The sequence below is a fragment of the Triticum aestivum genome, chromosome 7D, assembly GCF_018294505.1.
Source record: "Triticum aestivum cultivar Chinese Spring chromosome 7D, IWGSC CS RefSeq v2.1, whole genome shotgun sequence".
NCBI lineage: Eukaryota > Viridiplantae > Streptophyta > Magnoliopsida > Poales > Poaceae > Triticum > Triticum aestivum.
The window spans coordinates 275,755,534-275,778,102 of record NC_057814.1 but is presented as its reverse complement, the minus strand read 5'-3'; the positions used below and the strand labels follow the sequence as shown (position 1 = coordinate 275,778,102).

General features: G+C 47.1%; 1 protein-coding gene across 1 annotated transcript; it reads right to left on the bottom strand.

Annotated features, from left to right (window-relative positions):
- Positions 1-8,704: 8,704 nt before the first annotated feature.
- On the bottom strand, positions 8,705-12,036 carry LOC123164709 (nuclear transport factor 2). The gene is made up of 9 exons (XM_044582259.1): positions 11,736-12,036; positions 11,498-11,638; positions 10,760-11,054; positions 10,051-10,328; positions 9,808-9,970; positions 9,598-9,716; positions 9,442-9,507; positions 9,219-9,294; positions 8,705-9,083 (listed from the first exon to the last, which is right to left on the bottom strand). Exons 1-9 carry the CDS (start codon positions 11,763-11,765, stop codon positions 8,941-8,943), a joined length of 1,311 nt encoding a protein of 436 aa, XP_044438194.1. The 5' UTR covers positions 11,766-12,036; the 3' UTR covers positions 8,705-8,940.
- Positions 12,037-22,569: the final 10,533 nt, after the last annotated feature.

The window sequence follows — 22,569 nt, the reverse complement described above, 5'->3', positions numbered from 1 at the left end:
AGGGGGAAACCCTAGGCTCAGATGGGCCTAAGGCCCACCTAGTGGTGCGCCCCCCTCTCTCCCCCCTTGGCCGCCCCTCCAAGTCCCATCTAGGGCTGGCTGCACCCCTTGGGGGGAACCCTAGATGGGGGCGCAGCCCCTCCCCCTCCCCTATATATAGTGGGTGTTTTGGGGCTGCCATAGACATGAGACTTCCTCTCTCTTTGGCGCAGCCCTACCCCTCTCCCTCCTCGTCTCTCGTAGTACTTGGCGAAGCCCTGCTGGAGTGCCACGCTCCTCCATCACCACCATGCCATTGTGCTGCTGCTGGACGGAGTCTTCCCCAACCTCTCCCTCTCTCCTTGCTGGATCAAGGCGTGGGAGACGTCACCGGGCTGCACGTGTGTTGAACGCGGAGGCGTCGTGGTTCGGCGCTTAGATCGGAATCAACCGCGATCTGAATCGCTACGAATACGACTCCTTCATCCGCGTTCTTGCAACGCTTCCGCTTAGAGATCTACAATGGTATGTAGATGCACTCCCCTTCCCCTCGTTGCTAGATTACTCCATAGATTGATCTTGGTGATGCGTAGAAAATTATCGAATTTCTGCTACGTTCCCCAACAGGCCCACCTCTCACCTAGGCGGTCTCAACCTGCCCTGTCGCTCCGCCACAAAGATCCACCCAGAGGGCCGTCGGGATAGAGGTCCTTTCAGCCCCCAATCCGTGAATCACTCGCGGGTGCTCCACGAGCCGACCCGACTTTAGTCACCACATGTATAATGTATAAAGTATATAGTATAAACCCGTGATCACCTCCCAAGTGATCACAGTCCGATAGTATAGCACAGCAGACGGACAAGAATGTAGGGCCAGTGATGGAAAACTAACATCTTATACTAAGCATGTAGGATTGCAGGTAAAGGTAACAACAGTAGTGGCAAAGACAGGCTATGCAGCAGAATAGGATTAACGGAAAGCAGTAACATGCTACACTACTCTAATGCAAGAATATAGAGAAGAATAGGCGATATCTGGTGATCAAGGGGGGGCTTGCCTGGTTGCTCTGGCAAGAAGGAGGGGTCATCAACAGCGTAGTCGGTCGGGGCACCAGCAGTGGCGTCGGTCTCGTAGTCTACCGGAGAGAAGAAGGGGAAGAAACAAAGAATACAATGCAAACAGATGCATAATGATGCATGACAAAGCAAATAGCGGTGTTAGGTGTGCCCTAACGCGGTAAGAGGTGATAACGGCGAAGGGGGGAAACATCCGGGAAAGTATCCCCGGTGTTTCGCGTTTTCGGACAGATGAACCGGAGGGGGAAAGTTGCGAGTTTGCTATGTTAGGGATGTGTGACGGACGAACGGACTGCATACCCGGAATCGTCTCGTCGTTCTGAGCAACTTTCATGTACAAAGTTTTTTCATCCGAGCTACGGTTTAATTTATATTAATTTTCAAAGTTTTAAATCATTTTTGAAATTAACAGAATTAAATTAATTTGGAAATGCCATTATGATGTCAACATGACATCAGGGTGATGTCAGCAGTCAACAGTCAGTTGACTTGGTCAAACTGACGCGTGGGTCCCGGTTGTCATTGACTTAGGTTAACTAAACAGGATTAGTTAGTTTAATAAGTGATTAGGTTAATTTAATAGATCTAATTAAGTTAACTAATTAAGTAATTAATTAATTATTTATTTTTTAATTATGTTTTTTATTCTTCTTCTTTTTTAATAGGGGCGTGGGTGGGGGCCCCACTGGGCAGTGGCCCATAGGGCGAAACGGGCACGGGCGGTGGATCGGGTGCGGGGCGCCAGGACGCCCGCCCGCAGAGACGGAGGTTGTCCGCCTCCGGCGGAAGTGGCGAGGCCACGTCGAGCGGCCGGTGGGAGAGCGGCGGCGGCGCAGGAGGAATCGCGCGGCGACGGCGGTGGGGTCGCGGCGGCGGCGGCGCGGGAGGAATCGCGCGGCGACGGCGGTGGGGTCGCGGCGGCGGCGGCGCGGGAGGAATCGCGCGGCGGTGGGGTCGCGGCGGTGGCGGCGCGGGAGGAATCGCGCGGCGGCGGCGCGGGAGGAGTCGCGCGGCGGCGGGGGGTGGCAGCGGCGGCGGCGGCGCGGGAGGAGTCGCGCGGCGGCGGCGGCGGTTGGGTGGCGGCGGCGGCGGCGCGGGTGGGGCGCGCGGCAGCGGAAGACGAGGATCAAAACCTAAAAACTGATACCATGTGGAGAGATGTTTTATAATACAATAATCGTTGTATTGATGAGTGCTAGTGCACGCATATATAATACAAGCGAAGGTCTCTACCTCAACTATACAAAACTAGAAGGTAGACCACAACTTCAATACACATGCAATATAAAATACATACTCAACAAACACGAAGTGAAGGTACGCGTTGGGCAAGCTGGTAAGCGGGAGCATGGTGACGCGGACGGTGAGCGTGTCGCACGCGCGCAGCGCAGCTCGGGGAGAGCTCCGCCTCCGCGCCGGCGAAGGATAAGCGGGCTGTCACGGGAGACAACGGGCTTGAACGAACGAACACTGCCGGCAAGTACGAACGTTCACTGTTCCAGAAAAGATCAATCAAGCAGTTTGCTTGGTTGATTTGTACTTCCATTGATCTAAACGTTTTTATATTTTTTTACAATGAGAGTACGTGCGTGTTTAAGGAACGAACACTGCCGGCAAGGCGGCACCGGAAGGCCTGCTCGAGGATGGCACGGCGGAGGATCCTGGCGGAGGATCCTGCCGGCCACGTGCAAGGAGTGGGAGGCGAGCTCTTCTCCCGAGCACCTATGCCTCGCATCCGAGCAGCCTCTCCTCCTCGTTGTTAGAAGGGATAGAGAGTGATTGATGGAATCGACGTTTATTGATTGAGCCTCGTGAACATGTATATATGAGTACATGATTTACTTGAAGTACAAGACAAACCAGAATATTTTCTAGTCTATCTTATGTTTCCAATCTAATCATGATACTCAACACTCGTGCCGTGCCGGCCGGCGAGCCCCTGCGACGCACCGCTGTTCCTCGGCTTGTCCCCTTCCTCCCGTTCTCCTCTCTCTCCCCCCTGCTTCTTCTCCCTCAACTCCTCTCTAATCTTCCTCTTCTCTTCTGTCCTCACAGCCACACAGGACGGCATGGCTGCCTCGGAAGGCCACCTCGCCTCTACGGTTGACGAAACTACGAACCGATCGCCAGAATGAAATCATGGCATCGATGTGCATCTTTTCCATATAGACCTTCTCTCGAATCGAAGAATCGTTGTGTAGATTAGAAGGGACGAAGAAAAGGGACGGAGAAAAGGAGATTAGGGAGGAGTTTAGTGGAGGTAGGAGAAGAAACCACCTGCAGAGCTCGTATTCCTCATATATTCTCTAGTGCAACGGGACCCACAACGCGTGCTCGAGGTGGCTCGACCGCTCGCTGGAAACTGCTGATTCGGACGTTCCTAGCGGACCTGACTGGGGTGCTTTAAGTTCCATGCGGGTTTGTATGTGACACGGCTAACCAAACATGTCGAATTCTTCCCGCGCGCGCCTGATTAAGGTAGATGTGGGCAACCAAACACGGAGTGAATTGCAGAAAACCACCACATTTGGGGTTAGCTTTGCGAAAAACTACCTAGTCCCTAATTATTTGCAAAACGCACCACGTTTCTAGTAATCTTTTTGCAAAATGCACTCACCAGGTGATTTGTTTCATTTAACCACTTTCTGACAAGTGAGGCCAGATTGTAAGAGCAAAAAATTTACACACACATCCCTTGATCTAAAACAGAAAAGCAATCAGCCCCCCACCCCTCGGGCAGAGGCGCGCTGGGCGTCGGGTTCATGGCCTCCGCCGCGCTGCTTGGCCGGCGACGCCGGAGCGACGCGCAAGGCGGAGGGTGGGGCGGAGGTTCCTAGACTCCTGGGCGCTGCTGGGTCGGGGACGCCGGAGCGAGGCGAGCGCTGGGCCATAGGAGGGGCGTGCTCGCGCTGGGCCGGGGATGCTGGAGCGACGCGCAGAGCGCACCAGCCGCGCGGTGACAGCAAACCCGCGCTTGTCAGGGAGAAGCGCTGCGCCGTGGAGATAGATGCGCCTCGGAGCTCCGAGGAGGACAAACTCCAATGATTGTCACGGCTCGTCCTGCTGGGCCAAGCAGGGGCGAGGTGCACGTGGTCTCCCTCGGCGAAGACGGGCGTGGAGGAGGAGATGAGGAGAGGCGGGGCTGGCGGTGGGTTTTCGACGGCGGCGACGGGAGCCTAGAGGTCCAGGCGTCGAGAGGAACGGGCGCGAGGGCGTTGTTGATGCCAGGTCCGTGCGCGCGACGGCGAGATCCACAGCCATGGCGACCCGCGTCGTCAATCCCGGCCAACGCGGCCTCACCTCTCGCCTTTTTGGCCGTCGCCGATGGTAGACGAGGCAGCGATGGAGAAGAAAAGAAAAGGGAGGAGGAAGGAGATGGTAGACAGGGCAGCGGTGGTCGCCGGCGACGAGCTCGTCGGAGTGGCGCAGGGGAGGTCGTCGGAGTGGCGCGGGGGGTGGGTAGCTCGGGGGCTCTGGCTCTCCCGATCCAGACGGGGTCGAAGCTGGGGGGCTCTGATTGCTTTTTTTTAGATCCAGGGGCCTGTATGTCAAAACTTTGCCAAGTCAGCTTCTTACAATCTGACCCCACTTGTCAGAAAGTGATCAAACGGACCAGATCACCTGATCAGTGCATTTTGCAAAAAGATTATTAGAAACGCGGTGCGTTTTGCAAATAATTAGGGATTAGGTAGTTTTTTGCAAAGCTAACCCCAAATGTGGTGGTTTTCTGCAATTCACTCCCAAACACGTTATAGACCTCCCATTATGAATACCCTACAATCCTTTTTCTTGGGACTGCACACTAGTGGCCATCTAACCATATGGTATTTTCTCTTCTTACAGGTCCTTGCAGGGAGAATCTCTTAATTTCTTTGGCCATCCCCCAGTTTTTGTTTTAGGGAATCTCTACATCGAGAAATAGTACACAAGCATAATGGATAGACATAATTTTATCCTTGTTACTCTACCTCCAATTGATAAAGTGCCAGCCTCCCAGCCCTTCAGTCTATTAGAGCAACTCCAACGCGCCAATTCAAACTATCTGCGCGCGTCTGTTTGGGTCGGAATGGACACAAATTGCGGCCAACACACGCCGACGCAAAAGGACGAGTGTCCACTTTTTGTCCGCGTGCGATCCCTTTCAGGCCCAAATTTCAATCGGGTTTTTGTCGGTGTGGACGTGCTACGCCCGCCCTTGTCCTTCCCCTAGCCTGTCGGTCGGCGGCACATCCACCCCATTTCCCTCCCTTTCCCAAAACACTCCCGACCCGCTCGCCATGGCTGACGTACAAAACCCCGCTACCCCCCGTCAGCCTCGCCTCCACCGTCGACAAGCCCCGCGCCGTTTGGAAAAAGACGCCGCAGCCCAAGAAGCCGACGGACGCAGAGCGGGCCGTTCAGACGGACAAGAGAGCTGGTCGGAGGAAGGTGCGGGCCAACAAGTTGGAAGCCGCAAACGTCGCCACCCTTGCCGTCGCCGCACAACAGGAGGCCACCATCGCGGACAGGAAGACCTCGTCGTTGCGACTGCACAGCAGGCCCTCATGCTAGGGTTCAACAACGACCCTGGTCAGCATGGGCTCGTCGCTGATTCCATGACCACGGGCGGCACTGGCTCGTCGGCAGTCTGTCCGCCATGGGCAGAGTCGCCGCGCACATCCACCACACCGCGGACGCCCAGCTTCCATCCCCAACCGCAAAGCCTCCCGCTTCTCCACCTCTCCCGCGAACTGCTCGCCGAAGGTGATTGTGGTCGCGCCGGCCACGCCCGCACCCATGGCCATCAACCTCAACGCCACACCTGTGGCCGGTGGGTCGTCCATCGGAGGCCAAAGGAAATTACCGCGTGAGATACCCGCCAGCAACCGTCCCGCCACCCGCAACCTGTTCGACTGTGGACCCTGGCATGGCCGCTGGCATGAACTCTAGTAGCCGGCCTTTCTTAAGGTCAATTTGCTTTGTACTCAATTCGATGGAATTGTTTGATCGTAAAGGGGATCTTCTATAATTCCGCACATAAGGTATTATTTCTTGGTTTCGTCCGGTCATTAATAACTTGATTATTTTTAGATAATGGTAGATAGAAAGAACGCTCGTAAGGAGTCCTATTGAAACCAAGAAATATATGTCTGCTTGCCATCCACACCAAAATAAGCGGACGAAAAATGCGGCGGCCGGTTAGGCGCACCGGTCGGACACATGCGGACAACGAGCGCTCAGCCGACCCAAACAGACAAAAGGTGGATAAACCGTGTGTCCGTTTGCGTCCACGCGTTGGAGTTGCTCTTATACTACTGTTGTCAGTAGGCACCCAGTCAATCACATGCGCAAACTACCACAAACAGCAAACAGGCACATCCAGATACTTAGGGCCAGTTCTTTTGCGCAATTCTCTCAGAATTAACCCCCTTCCCAGCTTCTCCCAGAATTGCCACTTCATTTTTTTTACAATTCCTAGCTAAAAAATGAAGTGGCAATTCTGGGAGAAGCTGGGGAGGGGTCAATTCTGGGAGAATTGCCCAAACGAACTGGCCCTTAATTGGCCAGGAGCCCATTCGGCAGTTGAATAGATCAGCATACATCTGGCTTTTTCTCTCATCGTGCATCACCATAAGTACTTCACTTTCCAAGAAACTAATTTCTAACCTAGACATTTGTTCAAACATATAGAGCAGCATTTTCAGATTCCTAGCACTCATCTTGTATAAACATGATTGTATCATCGGCATATTAAAGGATAGCCCCACTTGTTAATTATTTGTGTTTTATCGAAATTGAGAATGGCTTTCTGCACCCATCGCTCCCCTGAATTGATCCGACATGATCCTGTGCACCTCTCGCCCCACACATTTTAGGATTCCCCGAGCTTACGTACGTCTGCAATGAGGTGTCTGAGCATGGTTCAAAAACAGGTTCAAAGAATGAACCTTTTTCTCGGGGGCACCACGCCTCCTAGCTCACTTGCCCAAAGACGCCCTCCTCCATGGATAGACAATCATAGGACCTCATCGATCGAAACGGGAGGGCACTCGGAGCAACCTTAGCAAGGGACTGACCACGAGATAGGCTAGGCCCCCGGCGACCACGATCACCCTTTTGTGCCTTGGATAAAAAGCCGACATGTCCGCCGTTGAAAGGGGTGGCTTTAGGCTTCGCGTCATTGGAGACTAGGCTCCGCTTGTGGCGAAAGACCCTTCTTGTAATTTTCTTCAAGATATCTTACGCTCTCATTGGCGGCTAGGGCTTGTTGTCGTGAGCCCCGCCCCTTGACCTGGGGCGGCCGGTCAAGCAGGCGGAGAAGGGCGCGAGGTTATCTGAGCAATTGCGGCCTGTCCGGGGAGGGCATAATGGTGTCCGGGGAAAAACCGGAGCACGGTCACTCTACCATTGAACTAGATATAAACATGCTGGCTTGTTTTGCCCACCTGGCCGGACGTCCCTGAGTTGAAGCAGAAAGACCAAGAAGTCATAGCACCTGGAAAAAAGGGCCTCACCAAGGGGGTAGCAGGTAAAATGAACGAAAGGAGAAAAAGAAAAAAGAACTCAAGAACTCAGGTTGGAAAACATTGCAAAAAGGATTTCCCGCTGCTACTTACAAGCTTCCAAGGTCCAGGGACGTGATAGCACGCACAATGATGGGTCGCCGGGTGCTGCCCCTTCCTTCTTCTGGCTGGGGGAGGGTTTGGGCCTGGCTTCCCGAGGTCGAGCCGTTGTTGGGACGGTTGTTTGCAGCTGGCAGAAGCTTTCTCGCTGGCTGGTGTGGCGAGCCTCAACCATGACCCGTCGTGATAGCTCGTGATTCGACAAGGTTGGAGAAGTTGACCAAAGAGAGACGCCTTGACCCCGGCGTGCCAAATGTTGACGGGTGATCGTTGAGATCGAAGGGACCCCCTTTAAGAGATTCGGTCAGGGGCCAAACAATTCAAATCACTATAGATGGTTTTATTTAGCCAGATTCAAGCCACCGAGGAGGTGTAATGCCCTTCGTCATGTGTGTGTTCTTGCTGAGTTATGTGTGAATGTTTAACATGATTGTTCCCCTTTTTCTGGCTCCGGTTCCTCCTTTATATACTGAGACCAAGCCAGCCTCTTTCTCTCTTCCCTTACCTACCGGGCTACCTCCATCCCCCGGGTACAGCATGGCACCGTCCTCCATGACAGATATAATTAGGTAGACCTGTATAAATATCAAATTACAATTTATGTTCATCAAAATCTGTATAAATATCAAGATAATCACTTCTTTTCCCTTTGCAGCTATTGTTCCTAAGAGCTTGAAAGAAAGTAAAGAATAATTTTATAGAAACAATTCCTTTGAAGCTCATTGGTTTGTAGGACTGGTTCCTATTCTATGTAGGATAGAACCCACATTTTAAAGGAAAACAAATATAAGCCTGGACTTCCTATTCTAAGCATCAAATGATATCTCTTTCACTACAGGAATTGTATGATATTCCTATCTATGAACAAAAGGAGGCCTAAATCAATTTTGAGGCATCACTGCAGCCTTGGCGAACATATATGGCAGAAGAGATGCAGATGGGGATTGCCGGCGGCCGGAGAAGCGCGTCTCTGCTGGCTAAATAAGCGTCCAACACAAAAAGGACGTAGCGAACACATCACCATCACGCAACAAAACACAGGCGGAAGACCGAAAAGAACAGCTCTAACATTAACGAGAAGACAGAATAGCAACATAAAGTATCTGTTGGTAAGAACGGACAGGCATGTCCATGGACGAGCTGCTGTGGCAAACCCAAGACAAACCCCAAAACCGAAAATGCAACCTAACAGAATGGAGCGCTCCAATAGTTTAGTTTTACAACTCCGCTCCACTTCTCACGGATCAAAACCTCTTATGCTTCCTTCTATCGCCATGGGGCATCAGTTCCTTGCCCCCAAAATGCCCCTCTCGTGGTGAGGGACACGCTGATAACCATTCGACTTTCCACGGCTACCGCTGTACTCGTCACCTCTCGCATATCCTCTGCCACTGCCGCCAAAGCGACCTCTGCCTCCCCCCCTTCCTGCAAATGTAAACATGCACGACATAAAAAACATATACAGAGCTCAGGGTATCTTCACAAGCATGGCTCACACTTCTACTAGCAGCTTACATTATTCATTAGAATAGGGCAGATGCATAAAAATGGACAACTTACTTCCTCCCCTTATTCCACTGTTAGGCTTCCGCTCCTCGACATATATCTGCCGCCCATTTATTTCAAGTGGTGAAGCCTGAAATCCACCAAGATGGTTTCAGATTATGACCAGCTAAACTATGGTAAATAACAACGTTATACAAGCCAAACCTAAGCAATATAATTTTTAAACGAGAAATTAAAGAATTATTAAGAGTATCAAATGTGAATTCCAATAAACAACCCTCAATGCATTGTGAACGCCACTCAGTTCTTCGAATTCCACAAAAGCATAGTAGCCACCAGTCTCCTGCAAATTCCACCATCAATCAAATGATCATTTGCTCATGCTATATAGCAAGTGGTGAATCAGAATCAGAAAGCCAATTCAATTACAAACCTTTCGGCTTCTGATAGCAACACCATCAGGGATGAGCTGGCCAAACTTCTTGAACTCATTCTCAAGATCAGCCTCAGTTACATTTTGCGGCACATTCCCAACATAAACAGATTTGCTCTCTAATTTATGAAATAAATATTACAATCAGCAAACAATGGGGAACTTAAACAAACAAATGTAAATTATAGGCAAGCATAAAGAAAGAAAAACCTTCTTCGTCATGGCCTTCTGCGTAGAAGTCAGATTTTGGCTTATCTGCTGCCACCGATGAAGTCACCAGAGTTGCCTGGTTTGCTTCTGTTGTAGGGTGAGGTTTATTCACAGGCACTGATTGAGCAATAGGGAACAGAGGTGGGGCTTTTGCAGTTCTTAGCTGCATCATCAGAATCATCATTTTAAAGACATGTCATCTCACAACACAATGCATATGAAGGAAATGAAGGTCCCACATACAATAGAAGCATATGTCTTCTTTACGGGCTCCCCAACAGGTTCCTCAACATGAGGCTGCACAGGTGGAGGTTGTGCTGGCTCCTCTGCTGCCATCGCCATTCCATTCGAGAAGGAAGAAAGTGGTTCCTCTTGAAGAGATTCATCTCCCCAGTTGTCCGACTGAGAAACTACTTGCTGTGGTGGCTCAGAGTAAGTGTAACAGTCAACAGCATCATTTTCTTCAGATGTTACTGGAACAGCTTGCATTGTTTGACTTTCTTCATGAATGTACTCTGCACCTGCAGGCAGAGCATTTAAACAAAACGCCAACAAAACTTTGAAGCAGCAACGAAACAGGATCATGAACATTATCAGGAGACACTAATATTTCTCCATGGTGTAACAATCAGTGCTCAGCTGGTGTAAAATCTAAACTACCATTTCTATTATTGCCCAGAGATATTAAACATAATGACTTGCATGAACATTCTCAATACAGTGCACCTTATTTATGTTGCCACTGGAAAAAACTTTTTGAAATCTTATTTGGAGTTAAATCAACTGTATGTACTCAACGAAGAAATAGATAAGAGAGAGACGGTCCATACAGGCAAGCAGATATGGCGTGTACTGGAACATATCCATAACATGATTGGCTATTTCATGGGTAATAACAATTAAAATGCAAAGACCAATAGTTTATATATTTATTTAGGATGATAAATCTTACTTGTTTGGACTGTGTTGGATGCCATGTTGGTCTCAAAGGCTTCCTGAGCTCTCACCTGTGCAGGTTGCACTTGTTCTTGGTCAACAAAGTGGAAATAATCATTGAGCACAAAGTAACCTTTCTCCTGAGGCGCAAGGAAAAACATCTGGATAAATTTCCTTTGGTTGCTGTACTCTTTGGTCTGTACAAGACCAGAGACCATCACTAGCACCCCATCTCCCCATGAGTTGGCAAAGTTGGCAGTTTTTATCTCGATTTGGGTGAAATTGAGGGACATGATAAGTGAATGTATATCCTGCAGGCAACAAATTTGTTGTTATAAAGTAACAAAGGAAACAAAAAAAGTGGCAGACTCAAATTGCATATATAATTGGTTTATTTAGGGGCAACAGGTGTATTTGAACCAGCAGAGCAAACAAACAAAACAGCATAGAGGGCAACAGAACAGCATCAATAAGTAAACTCTGAAGAAAGTCGCAGACAAAACGACTAATAAGTATACAACTCAGCAGATGGACAAACACCACATAGAGGACAAACTAATGATGCGACATGGCAAGGTAACATACCACGAGCGCAGAAGTTATGCTAAAACCTACATGAATGCCAAGCATTGAGATGGTAAAAATTAGTCAAAGCACTGACAGTCCAAAATATCACAAAAGCACAGCCCAAATATATAAACCTTAAATAGTTGACACATATAAAGGTAATATGTAGATTGTGAGAGATAGCAACCATCATTGAGTTAGCAGTGGTGTTGGTCCCGTTGAGGTCGTCGACGCGGACCATGGTGCTTGCTTCGCTGTAGAACTGGTGGACGACATCGGGGTTCTGCTGCAACAGATTGTAGTAGTTGCGGAGGAAGTAAGTGCCCACCTGCCAGCCAAATCCAATCGCAACATCAGTCACCGATCCGAGCATAAGAGGGCGCAAAAAAGGTTTGGGGGAGACAGAGATAAGGAAGGGGGATTACTTGAGTCGCCGCCGCCGCCGCCGAAGCCATGGGGAGTGCAGTGGAGTAGGGAGTAACCCTAGATCTGCTGATTCCGCGGGTAAGATCTAAAAGGGAGAGCGTCTCGAAATCCGACGCCGCTGCAGCAGCCGCCGCCGCCGCGAGAGGATGTGTCCGCCCTGATTGCTCGTGCGTATTCGCGTCTGCACCTTTCGCAGGATGGAGAGGAGAGGAGAGGAGAGGGATTGGCGTCGCGTGGGTGGACTCGACTCGACTCGTCTCTTATGACGGCCGGGAGGGGGGGCACGAGGGGAGGGAGAGAGATACCGGTTGCCCTTGCCCTACGATGCGATTCGATCTCACTTTCCTTTCAGGATTCTGTTGGATTTCCTGGCCTATCGTCATTTGGGCTTCAGTTTGGCCCATGGTCTCCACTACAAAAACAAAAACTTAGCCCATGGTCTAGGCCTATTTTTTTATTCAAAGATGGTATAGAGTCATTCATCTAAAAAAAGATGGTATAGGGTCATTTGCAGCTGGTTCTACCACTTTTTCTTGTAGTTTTATTTTTGAAAGTCAAGATAGTAACATACAAGCTCATAGCTTAGCTAGATATGATCTTAATCTAGATCCACGGCGTCTTGTGTGGTTTGGCCAACCATATAATGTAAGCATTATCCCACTCTCTGTGGAATTCGATCAATAAAGTATAGGCTTTCCCCTAAAAAAAGTTGGTATAGGATCATTTGGGGCCTATGTGTTGGTACCAAAATATTTTGATGGATTTTCTCATATGTGCTAAATTTTGGGAGGCTAGCTGTTTGTTCTTTCTTTTTTCTTAGATCCGTTTTTTAAACGACATATCTCGTGAACCATGCATCTAAATTACAAACTATTTTTATTGTTTAATTTCTTACGCCGAGATCTTTAAAATTATTTCCCATGTTAATAGGTTTTGACGAAAAAAATTGGCAAAAATTGTGCTCCAAAACTGTACTAACTCGTGTTCTCACACTGTACTAATATGTACTATCAAGCGAACTAATTTGTGCTCCGACGGGTGAAGCCCACATGATGCTCTGTGTGAAGCACACCTATGCTCCTAGAGTGAATTAATATGTGTACAATTTGTACTAACAGTTGCTCTCAAGTGTAATAACTTGTGCTCAGGTGGGGTGAAGCACAAATGTGCTCCCAAAGTGAACTAACATGTGCTTTCAAACATATTGTACTAACTTCCTAGCTGAACTAACTTGCGCTCTCGTGGGATGAGGCGCACCTTGTGCTCCCGCGTGAAGCACACATGTGTTCCATAAGGGAGCACACTTGTGCTCTTGCATGAAGCACACAAATCATTCCCCTTGTGGCTTTATAAGGCGGTCTCCATCTCCACCAGGACGAAAATGATTTGCCTTTTACTGAACTTCTCTCCTCCATTTTTGTGGTGTGGATCGCTTCTCGTGCTTTATCGTATGAAATCTTCTCAGCAAACCCTTTTGAGGCTCTTCCAGATGATGCCATCACGGCCCGGGTGAGCGAGATAGTTCAACCGAGGGATTGTAGAAAGATGAGGACCACTTCTGCCCATGGCTCTTGTTGGCATGGACGAGGGTGAGAGAACAAAGATCTTGGTGGTGAGCGATTTTATCATATTGTTCTTAGATATGTTGCTTACTTAGTGCCTTCATAAATGTGTTTAACTAATTGTATTTCCAGGAGTGCTTCTATGACTTCATAGGTTGGCCCAATTCGGATGTGCTAGTGGACAACCTAATCCCCACAACCATGAATGGTTGTGAGGACCCACAAGCGAGGAAGGTCGCTCCTCCTTTCCCTGGCTCATGCTTGGTATGCTTTCATTTTCTTCTCTGTGTGATTATTTCTCCGTCTGTACGTCTTCCCAACGATTTCTCCTCATGCCTCTTCTCCTAATTGTTAGGGTTACATCTTTCACTTTAGGCTACTAACGCATGGTGACGGAGAACCCCTCAGATCTGCCCTGTGTCTTGCGGAAGCACAATCACTCCAAGTTTTCGAGCGATAGTGGGTTCCTGCTCGGTCCAAGCTCCGGTTTGTGACCTCTAATCCTAGTAGTTGTTCTTTGTGTTGGGAATCGTTGCATGGAAAACAAAACAAATTCTACGCACAGGCAATGATATATCCATGGAGATGCATAGCAACGAAGGGGACAGTGTGTCTACGTACCCTCGTAGACCGTAAGCGGAGGCGTTTCACAACGCGGTTGATGTAGTGGAACTTTCTTCGCGATCCACCGATCGAGTACCGAACGTACGGCACCTCCGAGTTCTGCACACGTTCAGCTCGGTGACGTCCCTCGCCTTCTTGATCCAGCAAGACGTCGAGGCAGTAGATGAGTTCAGGTAGCACGACGGTGTGGTGACGGTGATGGTGAAGTGATCTTCGCAGGGCTTCGCCTAAGCACTACGAAAATATGACCAGGGAAGTAAACGGTGGAGGGGGCGCCGCACACGGCTAGGCAATTGTCTTGTGTGTGCTAGGCGCCCCCCTCCTCATATATATAGGTGGGAGGGAGGGAGGAGCAGCCATAGGAGGCGCCCAAGTAGGAGGAATCCTACTTGGAGTCCCTCCCAAGCCGCGCGCCCCCCTGCCATATATAACCGAGGGGGAAGGAAAGAGGGGGGAGAGGGAAGGAAGTAGGAATCCTAATCCACACTTTCCTTGCCCTCCCCTCTTTCCTTCTCCTCCTCGTAGGGCTGGCCTCAATAGGGGCGCACCAGTCCCTTGTGGGCTGGTGTGTTCCCTCACTTGGCCCATAAGGCCCACATCTTTGCCGGGGGTGCCTGAAACTCCTTTCCGGTGACCCGATAAGTACCTGGTACCCTCCGAAACACTTCCGGTGTCCGAATAACATCGTACTATATATCAATCTTTACCTCTCGACCATTTCGAGACTCCTCGTCATGTCCGTGATCTCATCCGGGACTCCGAACAACATTCGGTCACCAAATCACATAACTCATATAACACTATATCGTCAACGAACCTGGATGACCGAGACACCTCTCCAATCAATAACCAATAGCGGAACCTGGATGCCCATATTGGCTCCTACATATTCTATGAAGATCTTTATCGGTCGAACCGTTATGACAACATACTTAATTCCCTTTGTCCATCGGTATGTTACTTGCCCGAGATTCGATCCTCGGTATCTTCATACCTAGTTCAATCTCGTTACCGACAAGTCTCTTTACTTGTTCTGTAATACATCACCTCGTGACTAACTCCTTAGTTGTTTGATTGCAAGCTTATGATGTGTATTACCGAGAGGGCCCAGAGATACCTCTCCGATACTCGGAGTGACAAATCCTAATCTTGATCTATGCCAACTCAACATACACCTTCGGAGATACCTGTAGAGCATATTTATAATCACCCAATTACGTTGTGACGTTTGATAGCACACAAGGCATTCCTCCGGTATCCGGGAGTTGCATAATCTCATAGTCGAAGGAATATGTATTTGACATGAAGAAAGCAATAGCAATAAAACTAAACAATCATTATGCTAAGCTAACGGATGGGTCTTGTTCATCACATCATTCCCCTGATGATGTGATCCCATTATAAAATGACAACTCATGTCCATGGTTAGGAAACCTTAACTATCTTTGATCAACGAGCTAGTCTAGTAGAGGCTCACCAGGGACACATTGTTTGGTGATGTATTCACACATCTATTAAGGTTTCCAATCAATCCAATTCTAGCATGAATAATAAACCTTTATCATGAATAAGGAAATATAAAATAACAACTTTATTACTGCCTCTAGGGCATATTTCCTTCAGTCTCCCACTTGCACTAGAGTCAATAATCCAGTTCACATCGCCATGTGATTAACACCAATATTTCACATCGCCATGTGATTAACACCCAAAGGGTTTACTAGAGTCAATAATCTAGTTCACATTGCCATGTGATTAATACCCAAAGAGTACTAAGCTGTGATCATGTTTTGCTTGTGAGAGAGGTTTAGTCAACGGGTCTGCCACATTCAGATCCGTATGTATTTTGCAAATTTCTATGTCTACAATGCTCTGCACGGAGCTACTCTAGCTAATTCCTCCCACTTTCAATATGTATCCAGATTGAGACTTAGAGTCATCTAGATTAGTGTCAAAGCTTGCATCGACGTAACTCTTTATCACCTCCATAACCGAGAAACATTTCCTTAGTCCTCTTTAAGGCACCTAAGGATAATTTTGACCGCTGTCTAGTGGTCCACTCCTGGATCACTCTTGTACCCTCTTTGCCAGATAAGTGGTAAGACACACATTAGATGTGGTACACAACATGGCATATCGTATAGAACCTATGGCTGAGGCATAGGGAATGACTTTCGTTCTCTCTCCATCTTCTGCCATGGTCGGGCTTTGAGTCTTACTCAACTTCACACCTTGTAATACAGGCAAGAACCCCTTCTTGGAGTGAACCATCTTGAACTTCTTCAAATCTTATCAAGGTATGTGTTTTGTGAAAGTTCTATTAAGCGTCTTGATCTATCCCTATAGATCTTGATGCTCAATATGCAAGTAGCTTCACCGAGGTCTTTCATTGAAAAATTCTTATTCAAGTATCCTTTTATGCTATCCAAAAATTATATATCAATTCCGATCAACAATATGTCATCCACATATAGTATCAGAAATGCTAGAGAGCTCCCACTCACTTTCTTGTAAATACAGGCTTCACCATAAGTCTGTATAAAACCATATGCTTTGATCACCTCATCAAAGCGTATATTCCAACTCCGAGATGCTTGCACCAGTCCATAGATGGATCGCTGGAGCTTGCACACTTTTTTAGCACGTTTAGGATCGACAAAACCTTCGGGTTGCATCATATACAACTGTTCTTTAAGAAATCCATTAAGGAATGCAGTTTTGACGTCCATTTGCCAGATTTCATAATTATAAAATGCGGCAATTGCTAACATGATTCGGACAGACTTAAGCATCGCTACGGGTGAGAAAGTCTCATCGTAGTCAACTCCTTGAACTTGTCAAAACCCTTTCGCGACAAGTCGAGCTTTGTAGACAGTAACATTACCATCAGTGCCAGTCTTCTTCTTGAAGATCCATTTATTCTCTATGGCTTGCCGATCATCGGGCAAGTACACCAAAGTCCACACTTTGTTCTCATACATGGATCCTATCTAAAATTTCATGGCCTCAAGCCATTTGTCGGAATCTGGGCTCATCATAGCTTCTTTATAGTTTGTAGGTTCGCCTTGGTCTAATAACATGACTTCCAAAACAGGATTACCGTACCACTCTGGTGCGGATCGTGCTCTGGTTGACCTACGAGGTTCAGTAGTATCTTGATCTGAAGTTTCATGATCATCACCATTAGCTTCCTCTCTAGTTGGTGTAGGCATCACGGGAACAAATTTCTCTGATGTGCTACTTTCCAAATTGAGAGAAGGTACAACTATCTCATTAAGTTCTACTTTCCTCCCACTCACTTCTTTCGAGAGAAACTCCTTCTCTAGAAAGGACCCATTCTTAGCAACAAAGATCTTGCCTTCGGATCTGTGGTAGAAGGTGTACCCAATTGTTTCCTTAGGGTATCCTATGAAGACGCACTTCTCTGACTTAGGTTGGAGCTTATCAGGCTGAAGCCTTTTGACATAAGCGTCGCATCCCCAAATTTTAAGAAATGACAGCTTAGGTTTCTTACCAAACCACAGTTCATACGATGTCGTCTCAACAGACGGTGTAAGTGCATCTAGTGCCCCTTAGTGATTTTGGTGTATTGAAGACTTATAGGTTAAGGGACTAATGCGTTTGTGAGTGTACACAGGTCTATAAGTCTATGAGGAGTTTGATATTTACAGAGAAAGTCGACCCCTAAAAATGAATGTCTTCAACTGAAGACTTTGAAATTAAAGAAATTGGTGTGACCGTGAAGACTTGATAGTCAAATTTCCGACCGTTGCTGTGCTATGCGCCAGCTGTCCCAAAATATCTACCCACCTAACGGTCATATCATTGAAGGGCATTTATGTCTTATCATGTCGGGCTGCTCCCTAGGCTATAAATAGCCGCCCCCTACAACCACTAGCTGGTTGGCTGCTCCAAGAGAAACTGACACTTTTTATTGAGAGCATCCCATCCTCCGAGGACTTTGAGTGAAAATCATCAAGTGAGGAAAACCCAAACCTAAACACCTACAAACCCAAAGTGATTGAGCATCACTGAAGAGATTGTTCCTGTGTGGATCCGACGCTTGTTACCTTTGAAGACTGTGCATCTTCCAGACAGTTAGGCGTCATGGTCTAGAGCATCCAAGAGGAAATTCTGGATCGCCGAGTGACCGAGTTTGTGAAGGTTTGGAAGTCACCTGAAGACTTACCACGAGTGCTTGGGCGAGGTCTGTGTGACCTTAGCTCAAGGAGAATACGGTGAGGACTGTGTGTCCTCAGGTTTAAATACCTAGCCGCTCCAACCAGACGTACAACTGTCACAGCAGTTGGAACTGGTCTACCAAATCACTGTCTTCACCAAGCCTACTAGTTCTATTTCCTCAACCCTTCCAATTCCTCATTATTGTGTTGTGTGCTTGTTCATATCTGTTTGAAGACTTTGACTGAAGACTTTCTCAATTTCCTTAGTTCAATTTCTTCAGTCTGTTTGTCTTCATCCTGTTTATCATGTGCTTACGCTTTCTGTACTCTGTGTTTGTTTTCATTTCATCATGATGACTGTGCTTATGTTATGTTATGTTTGCATCTGAGTACTTATTGTGCTGCAAGTAGTTCTTCGCTTAGGAATTTCCTCACCTTGAAATTCCTCAGTGAAGAATTCATAAAAATCGCATATTCACCCCCCTCTAGTCGACTTAACGCACTTTCAATTGGTATTAGAGCAAGGTACTCCCTTGTTCTGTGTGATTTTGGTTTAACCGCCTGGAGTTTTAGTTATGTCGACCGCAGGTATGATCAAGGTCTCTGCTGGGTGTCCTACCTTCGATGGGACGGACTACCCCTACTGGAAGAATAAGATGCGAATGCATCTTGAGGCAATTGATAACGATCTCTGGTATGTTGTGGAGAATGGTGTCCCCTCTGTCACTCCTACCATCAACGCTGCTGACGTGAAGAGATTCAAGCAAATCGACTCTCAAGCGAAGAACATCATATGTGGCCATCTGAGCAAAGGGCAGTATGGCAGAGTGAGTGCTTTGGAGATAGCTAAGCTTATCTGGGATAGGCTATCTAAGGTCAATGAAGGAGTCTCAACACAGCGTGACTCTCGAGTTGACGTTCTTCGCAATCTCTTTAACCGCTTCAAAATACTCGACAATGAAGATGTTCAGCAAACCTTCGATCGCCTCACTGACATCTCAAATGAGCTTCAAGCACTTGGTGCCACTGACATCACCGACCATGAGGTGGTGAAGAAATTGCTGAGATCGCTTGATTCCTCATTTGACACTCTGGCACTGATGATACAAGAACGTGGAGATTACAAGTCACTTGATCCGCTGATATCCTCGAGAGGCTAAACACTCATGAGTTCCAGCTTGCTAAAAAGAGAGATCTCTATGGAACGAGCCATGGCAGATCACGCGCTCTGAAGGCCAAGGCAGTGTCTGAATTTGAAGGTGAAGATTCTGGTAGCAGCCTTGGTGATCCTGAAGAATTGAGCCAGGAGCTAGCAATGCTCGTGAAGAAATTCCAGAAGTTCTCAAGACGTGGCCGCTTTGGAAAATCCTCAAGAAGTGATGATTCCTCATCCCGTGACTACGAGAAGAGATTGTGCCACAAATGCAAGAAACCTGGTCACTACATTCAAGATTGTCCTCAGTGGGAAAAGGAATCAAAGAAGAAGAAATACAAGGATTACAGTTCTGATGACTCAAAGAAGAAGAAGAAATCTTCAAAGTCTTCATCATCAAAATCCTCGAAGTCTTCATCTCACAACAAGAGCAGCTCTAAGAAGGCTCGGGCATTCATTGGCAAGGAAATGGACTCTGAAGTTGAATCTGAGGAACATGAGGAAGAGGAGGCATCTGAGGAGTCAGAATCTGGTGCGGCGAGCCTAGCCCTCGCTACTGCGTTCGTCAACAAGTCCATCTTCAACTCAAAGGAGAATGACTTCCCCAACAAGGCTGACGATGGCGATGATGACTACGCTCCCACCTATTGCTTCATGGCAAAGGGTGCCAAGGTACTCAAATATCCCTCCTATGAATCAAGTGAGGATGAATCTGATGAAAACCTCAAGCCTAGCTACTCTAAACTTGCTAAGATTGTTGTGAAACAACAAAAGGCTTTTGAAAAGGTTCAAAACATGCTAGACAAGAGCGATGATACGTTGGGTGAAGAAATGGATCGCACCAAAACTTTGACTGAAAATCTTCAGAGACTTCAGTCCAAGTTTGACAATCTTCAGAGTCATCATAACACTCTCTTATCTGATCATGATAAGCTTTCTTATGAATTTCTTCAAAGAAAGCAAGATCTTGAGAAGCTAAGGGAGAGTTATGAAGATCTTCAGAAGGAGCGTGATTCATTACTTGCTCAACAAATCAGCAGAAGAATTTATTCCTCCATGTTTGAAGTGCATTGAACGTGAATCTGCTAATTCTTCACCTGAAAGTTCAGATGCTTCTGTTGCTGCAAATTCTTCTTCTGTCTCTGCTATTACTAATTCTTCATCTGAGGATACTGCTAGTATCACTGACAATGCAGGGCTGAAGGAATTGTATATGATAGGCATGTACAAAAGCCTTAAAGGGCATCAGGCTCTTTGTGATGTGCTTAAAAAGCAGATCCTCAACAGGAACCCTAGGAAAGAGGGTATTGCCTTTGAGAGGAAACTCAATGCTGATGGAACATACTGGAAGCCTGAGCAGCATCCCAAAACCTCATGGGTTGCTGCAAAGGGACCTCCAGTAGATCCATCTACTCTATCTGGCTTTACATGTGAATCTCCTCATTCTTCTGATGAGTCATTTAACTCCAACTATAAGCTGTTCAAGAATCAGAATGGTGAAGTATTTGCTAGATATGTTGGCACTAACTGCAAGAACGGTTCCCCTATGAAGAAAATCTGGGTTCCCAGAAGGTGCCTTGAAAGTCTTCAAGTGAATGTCATCATGACACCACCTGTGAAGAATAGGAACCCCAGATCAAATTCTTCATATGGATCCAAGTCCTCATACGGACCAAATTCCTCACATGGATCAAATTCCTCAAAAGGATCAAAATCCTCATATGAACATCATCGTGCTAACACTTCTGTTTCGCAGGGAAGATCTAAGGGATATGAATATGTGCATTATTCCTCAAACCATTATGTTCATAAGTCCTCGAAGAATTTCTCTGCTTACTCATATGCTTACCCTAACTCCTCTTATGTGAAACGAAGTGGACTGTCTTCTATGCCACCTTTCTCTTATGGAGCTCGCAGAATGATGAACTCTTTGCCACCCCTTCATATGTGGGTGGTGAAGAAAAAGAACTAATCTCTTATGCATGGTCAGGTCTCCAGACGTACTTAAACGTCTGAAGAATTTGCTGGAGACCTGAAGATGCTTGAAAGGACACAAGCTAATCATGAAGAAATGAATTTTCATTTCTCACGTCCTCATACTGCTATATCTGTTATATTACGTGATGAAATTGATCTGATGAATTTGATGTCATATTCTTCGCTGATGAAGTATATGAGTTCGTAAGCTGCACTAATTCATCTGCAGGATGATCAACCCAAAGCCACTGAATGGGTCCTCGATAGTGGATGTACAAATCGCATGACTGGTGAGAAGAATCTATTGATGGACGCTCCCTTATCTCCATCGCATGTGAAGCATATCACCTACGCTGACAAAGGAAAAAAGCAAGGTATTGAGTCTAGGTAAGGTTGCGATCTCAAAGGATCGACACATGGACAAAGTCATGCTTGTCGAGTACTTAGGATTCAACCTCATGTCAGTCTCAATGCTTTATGATCTTGATATGGTTGTTATCTTTGGCAAGTATCGTTGTGTTGTGATCATGGAAGCTAACCATTCCAAAGTCTTCGAAGGCTTTAGGAGAGGAGATCTGTATATTGTTGATTTCTCTATAGGACCACAACCAGCTATGTGCCTACTTGCAAAAGCTTCAGAAGGATGGCTAAGGCATCGACGACTCGGTCATGCTGGGATGAGGAACTTGCACACGCTCGTGAAGAATAAGCATGTCATTGGCATTGAGAATGTCAAATTCCTCAAGGATCACTTGTGCGGATCCTGTGAAGCTGGAAAGTTGACCAAGGCCAAGCATCCAGCGAAGACTATCATGACTACCACTCGACCATTTGAATTGCTTCACATGGATCTCTTTGGTCCTAACCATTATTCTGCATTCACCAATGAAGCATCTCTATATGGCTTCGTTATTGTTGATGATTACTCTCGTTACACATGGGTGCATATCATCACTTACAAACGTGAAGTGCAGGAAGTCTTCAAACGATTTTCCTCGAGGGATTCAACCAACTTTGGTGTGAAGATCAAGCACATCAGAAGTGACAATGGAACTGAGTTCAAGAATACTGATCTTGATGATTATCTTGATGAACTTGGTATTACTCATGAGTTATCTGCTCCTTATACTCCTTAGCAGAATGGCGTTGTGGAGCGCAAGAACAAGACTCTTGTTGAGATGGCTTGCACTATGCTTGATGAATACAAGACGCCTCGTCATTTCTGGATTAAGGCAATTGATACTGTGTGCCACATCATCAACAGGGTATATCTTCGCAAATTCTTCAAGAAGACTGCGTATGAACTCCTCACTGACAAGTAACCCAATAGCCCACT

Bases quoted from the DNA above. Each gene is read 5' to 3' on its own strand.
- LOC123164709 (XM_044582259.1), bottom strand. From the start codon at position 11,765: ATGGCTTCGGCGGCGGCGGCGGCGACTCAA. The intron at 9,508-9,597 runs GTTTGTAATTGA...TGGAATTTGCAG, and splicing joins TTGCTATCAGAAGCCGAAAG to GAGACTGGTGGCTACTATGC. The intron at 9,295-9,441 runs GTTGTTTATTGG...GGTGGATTTCAG, and splicing joins GCGTTCACAATGCATTGAGG to GCTTCACCACTTGAAATAAA.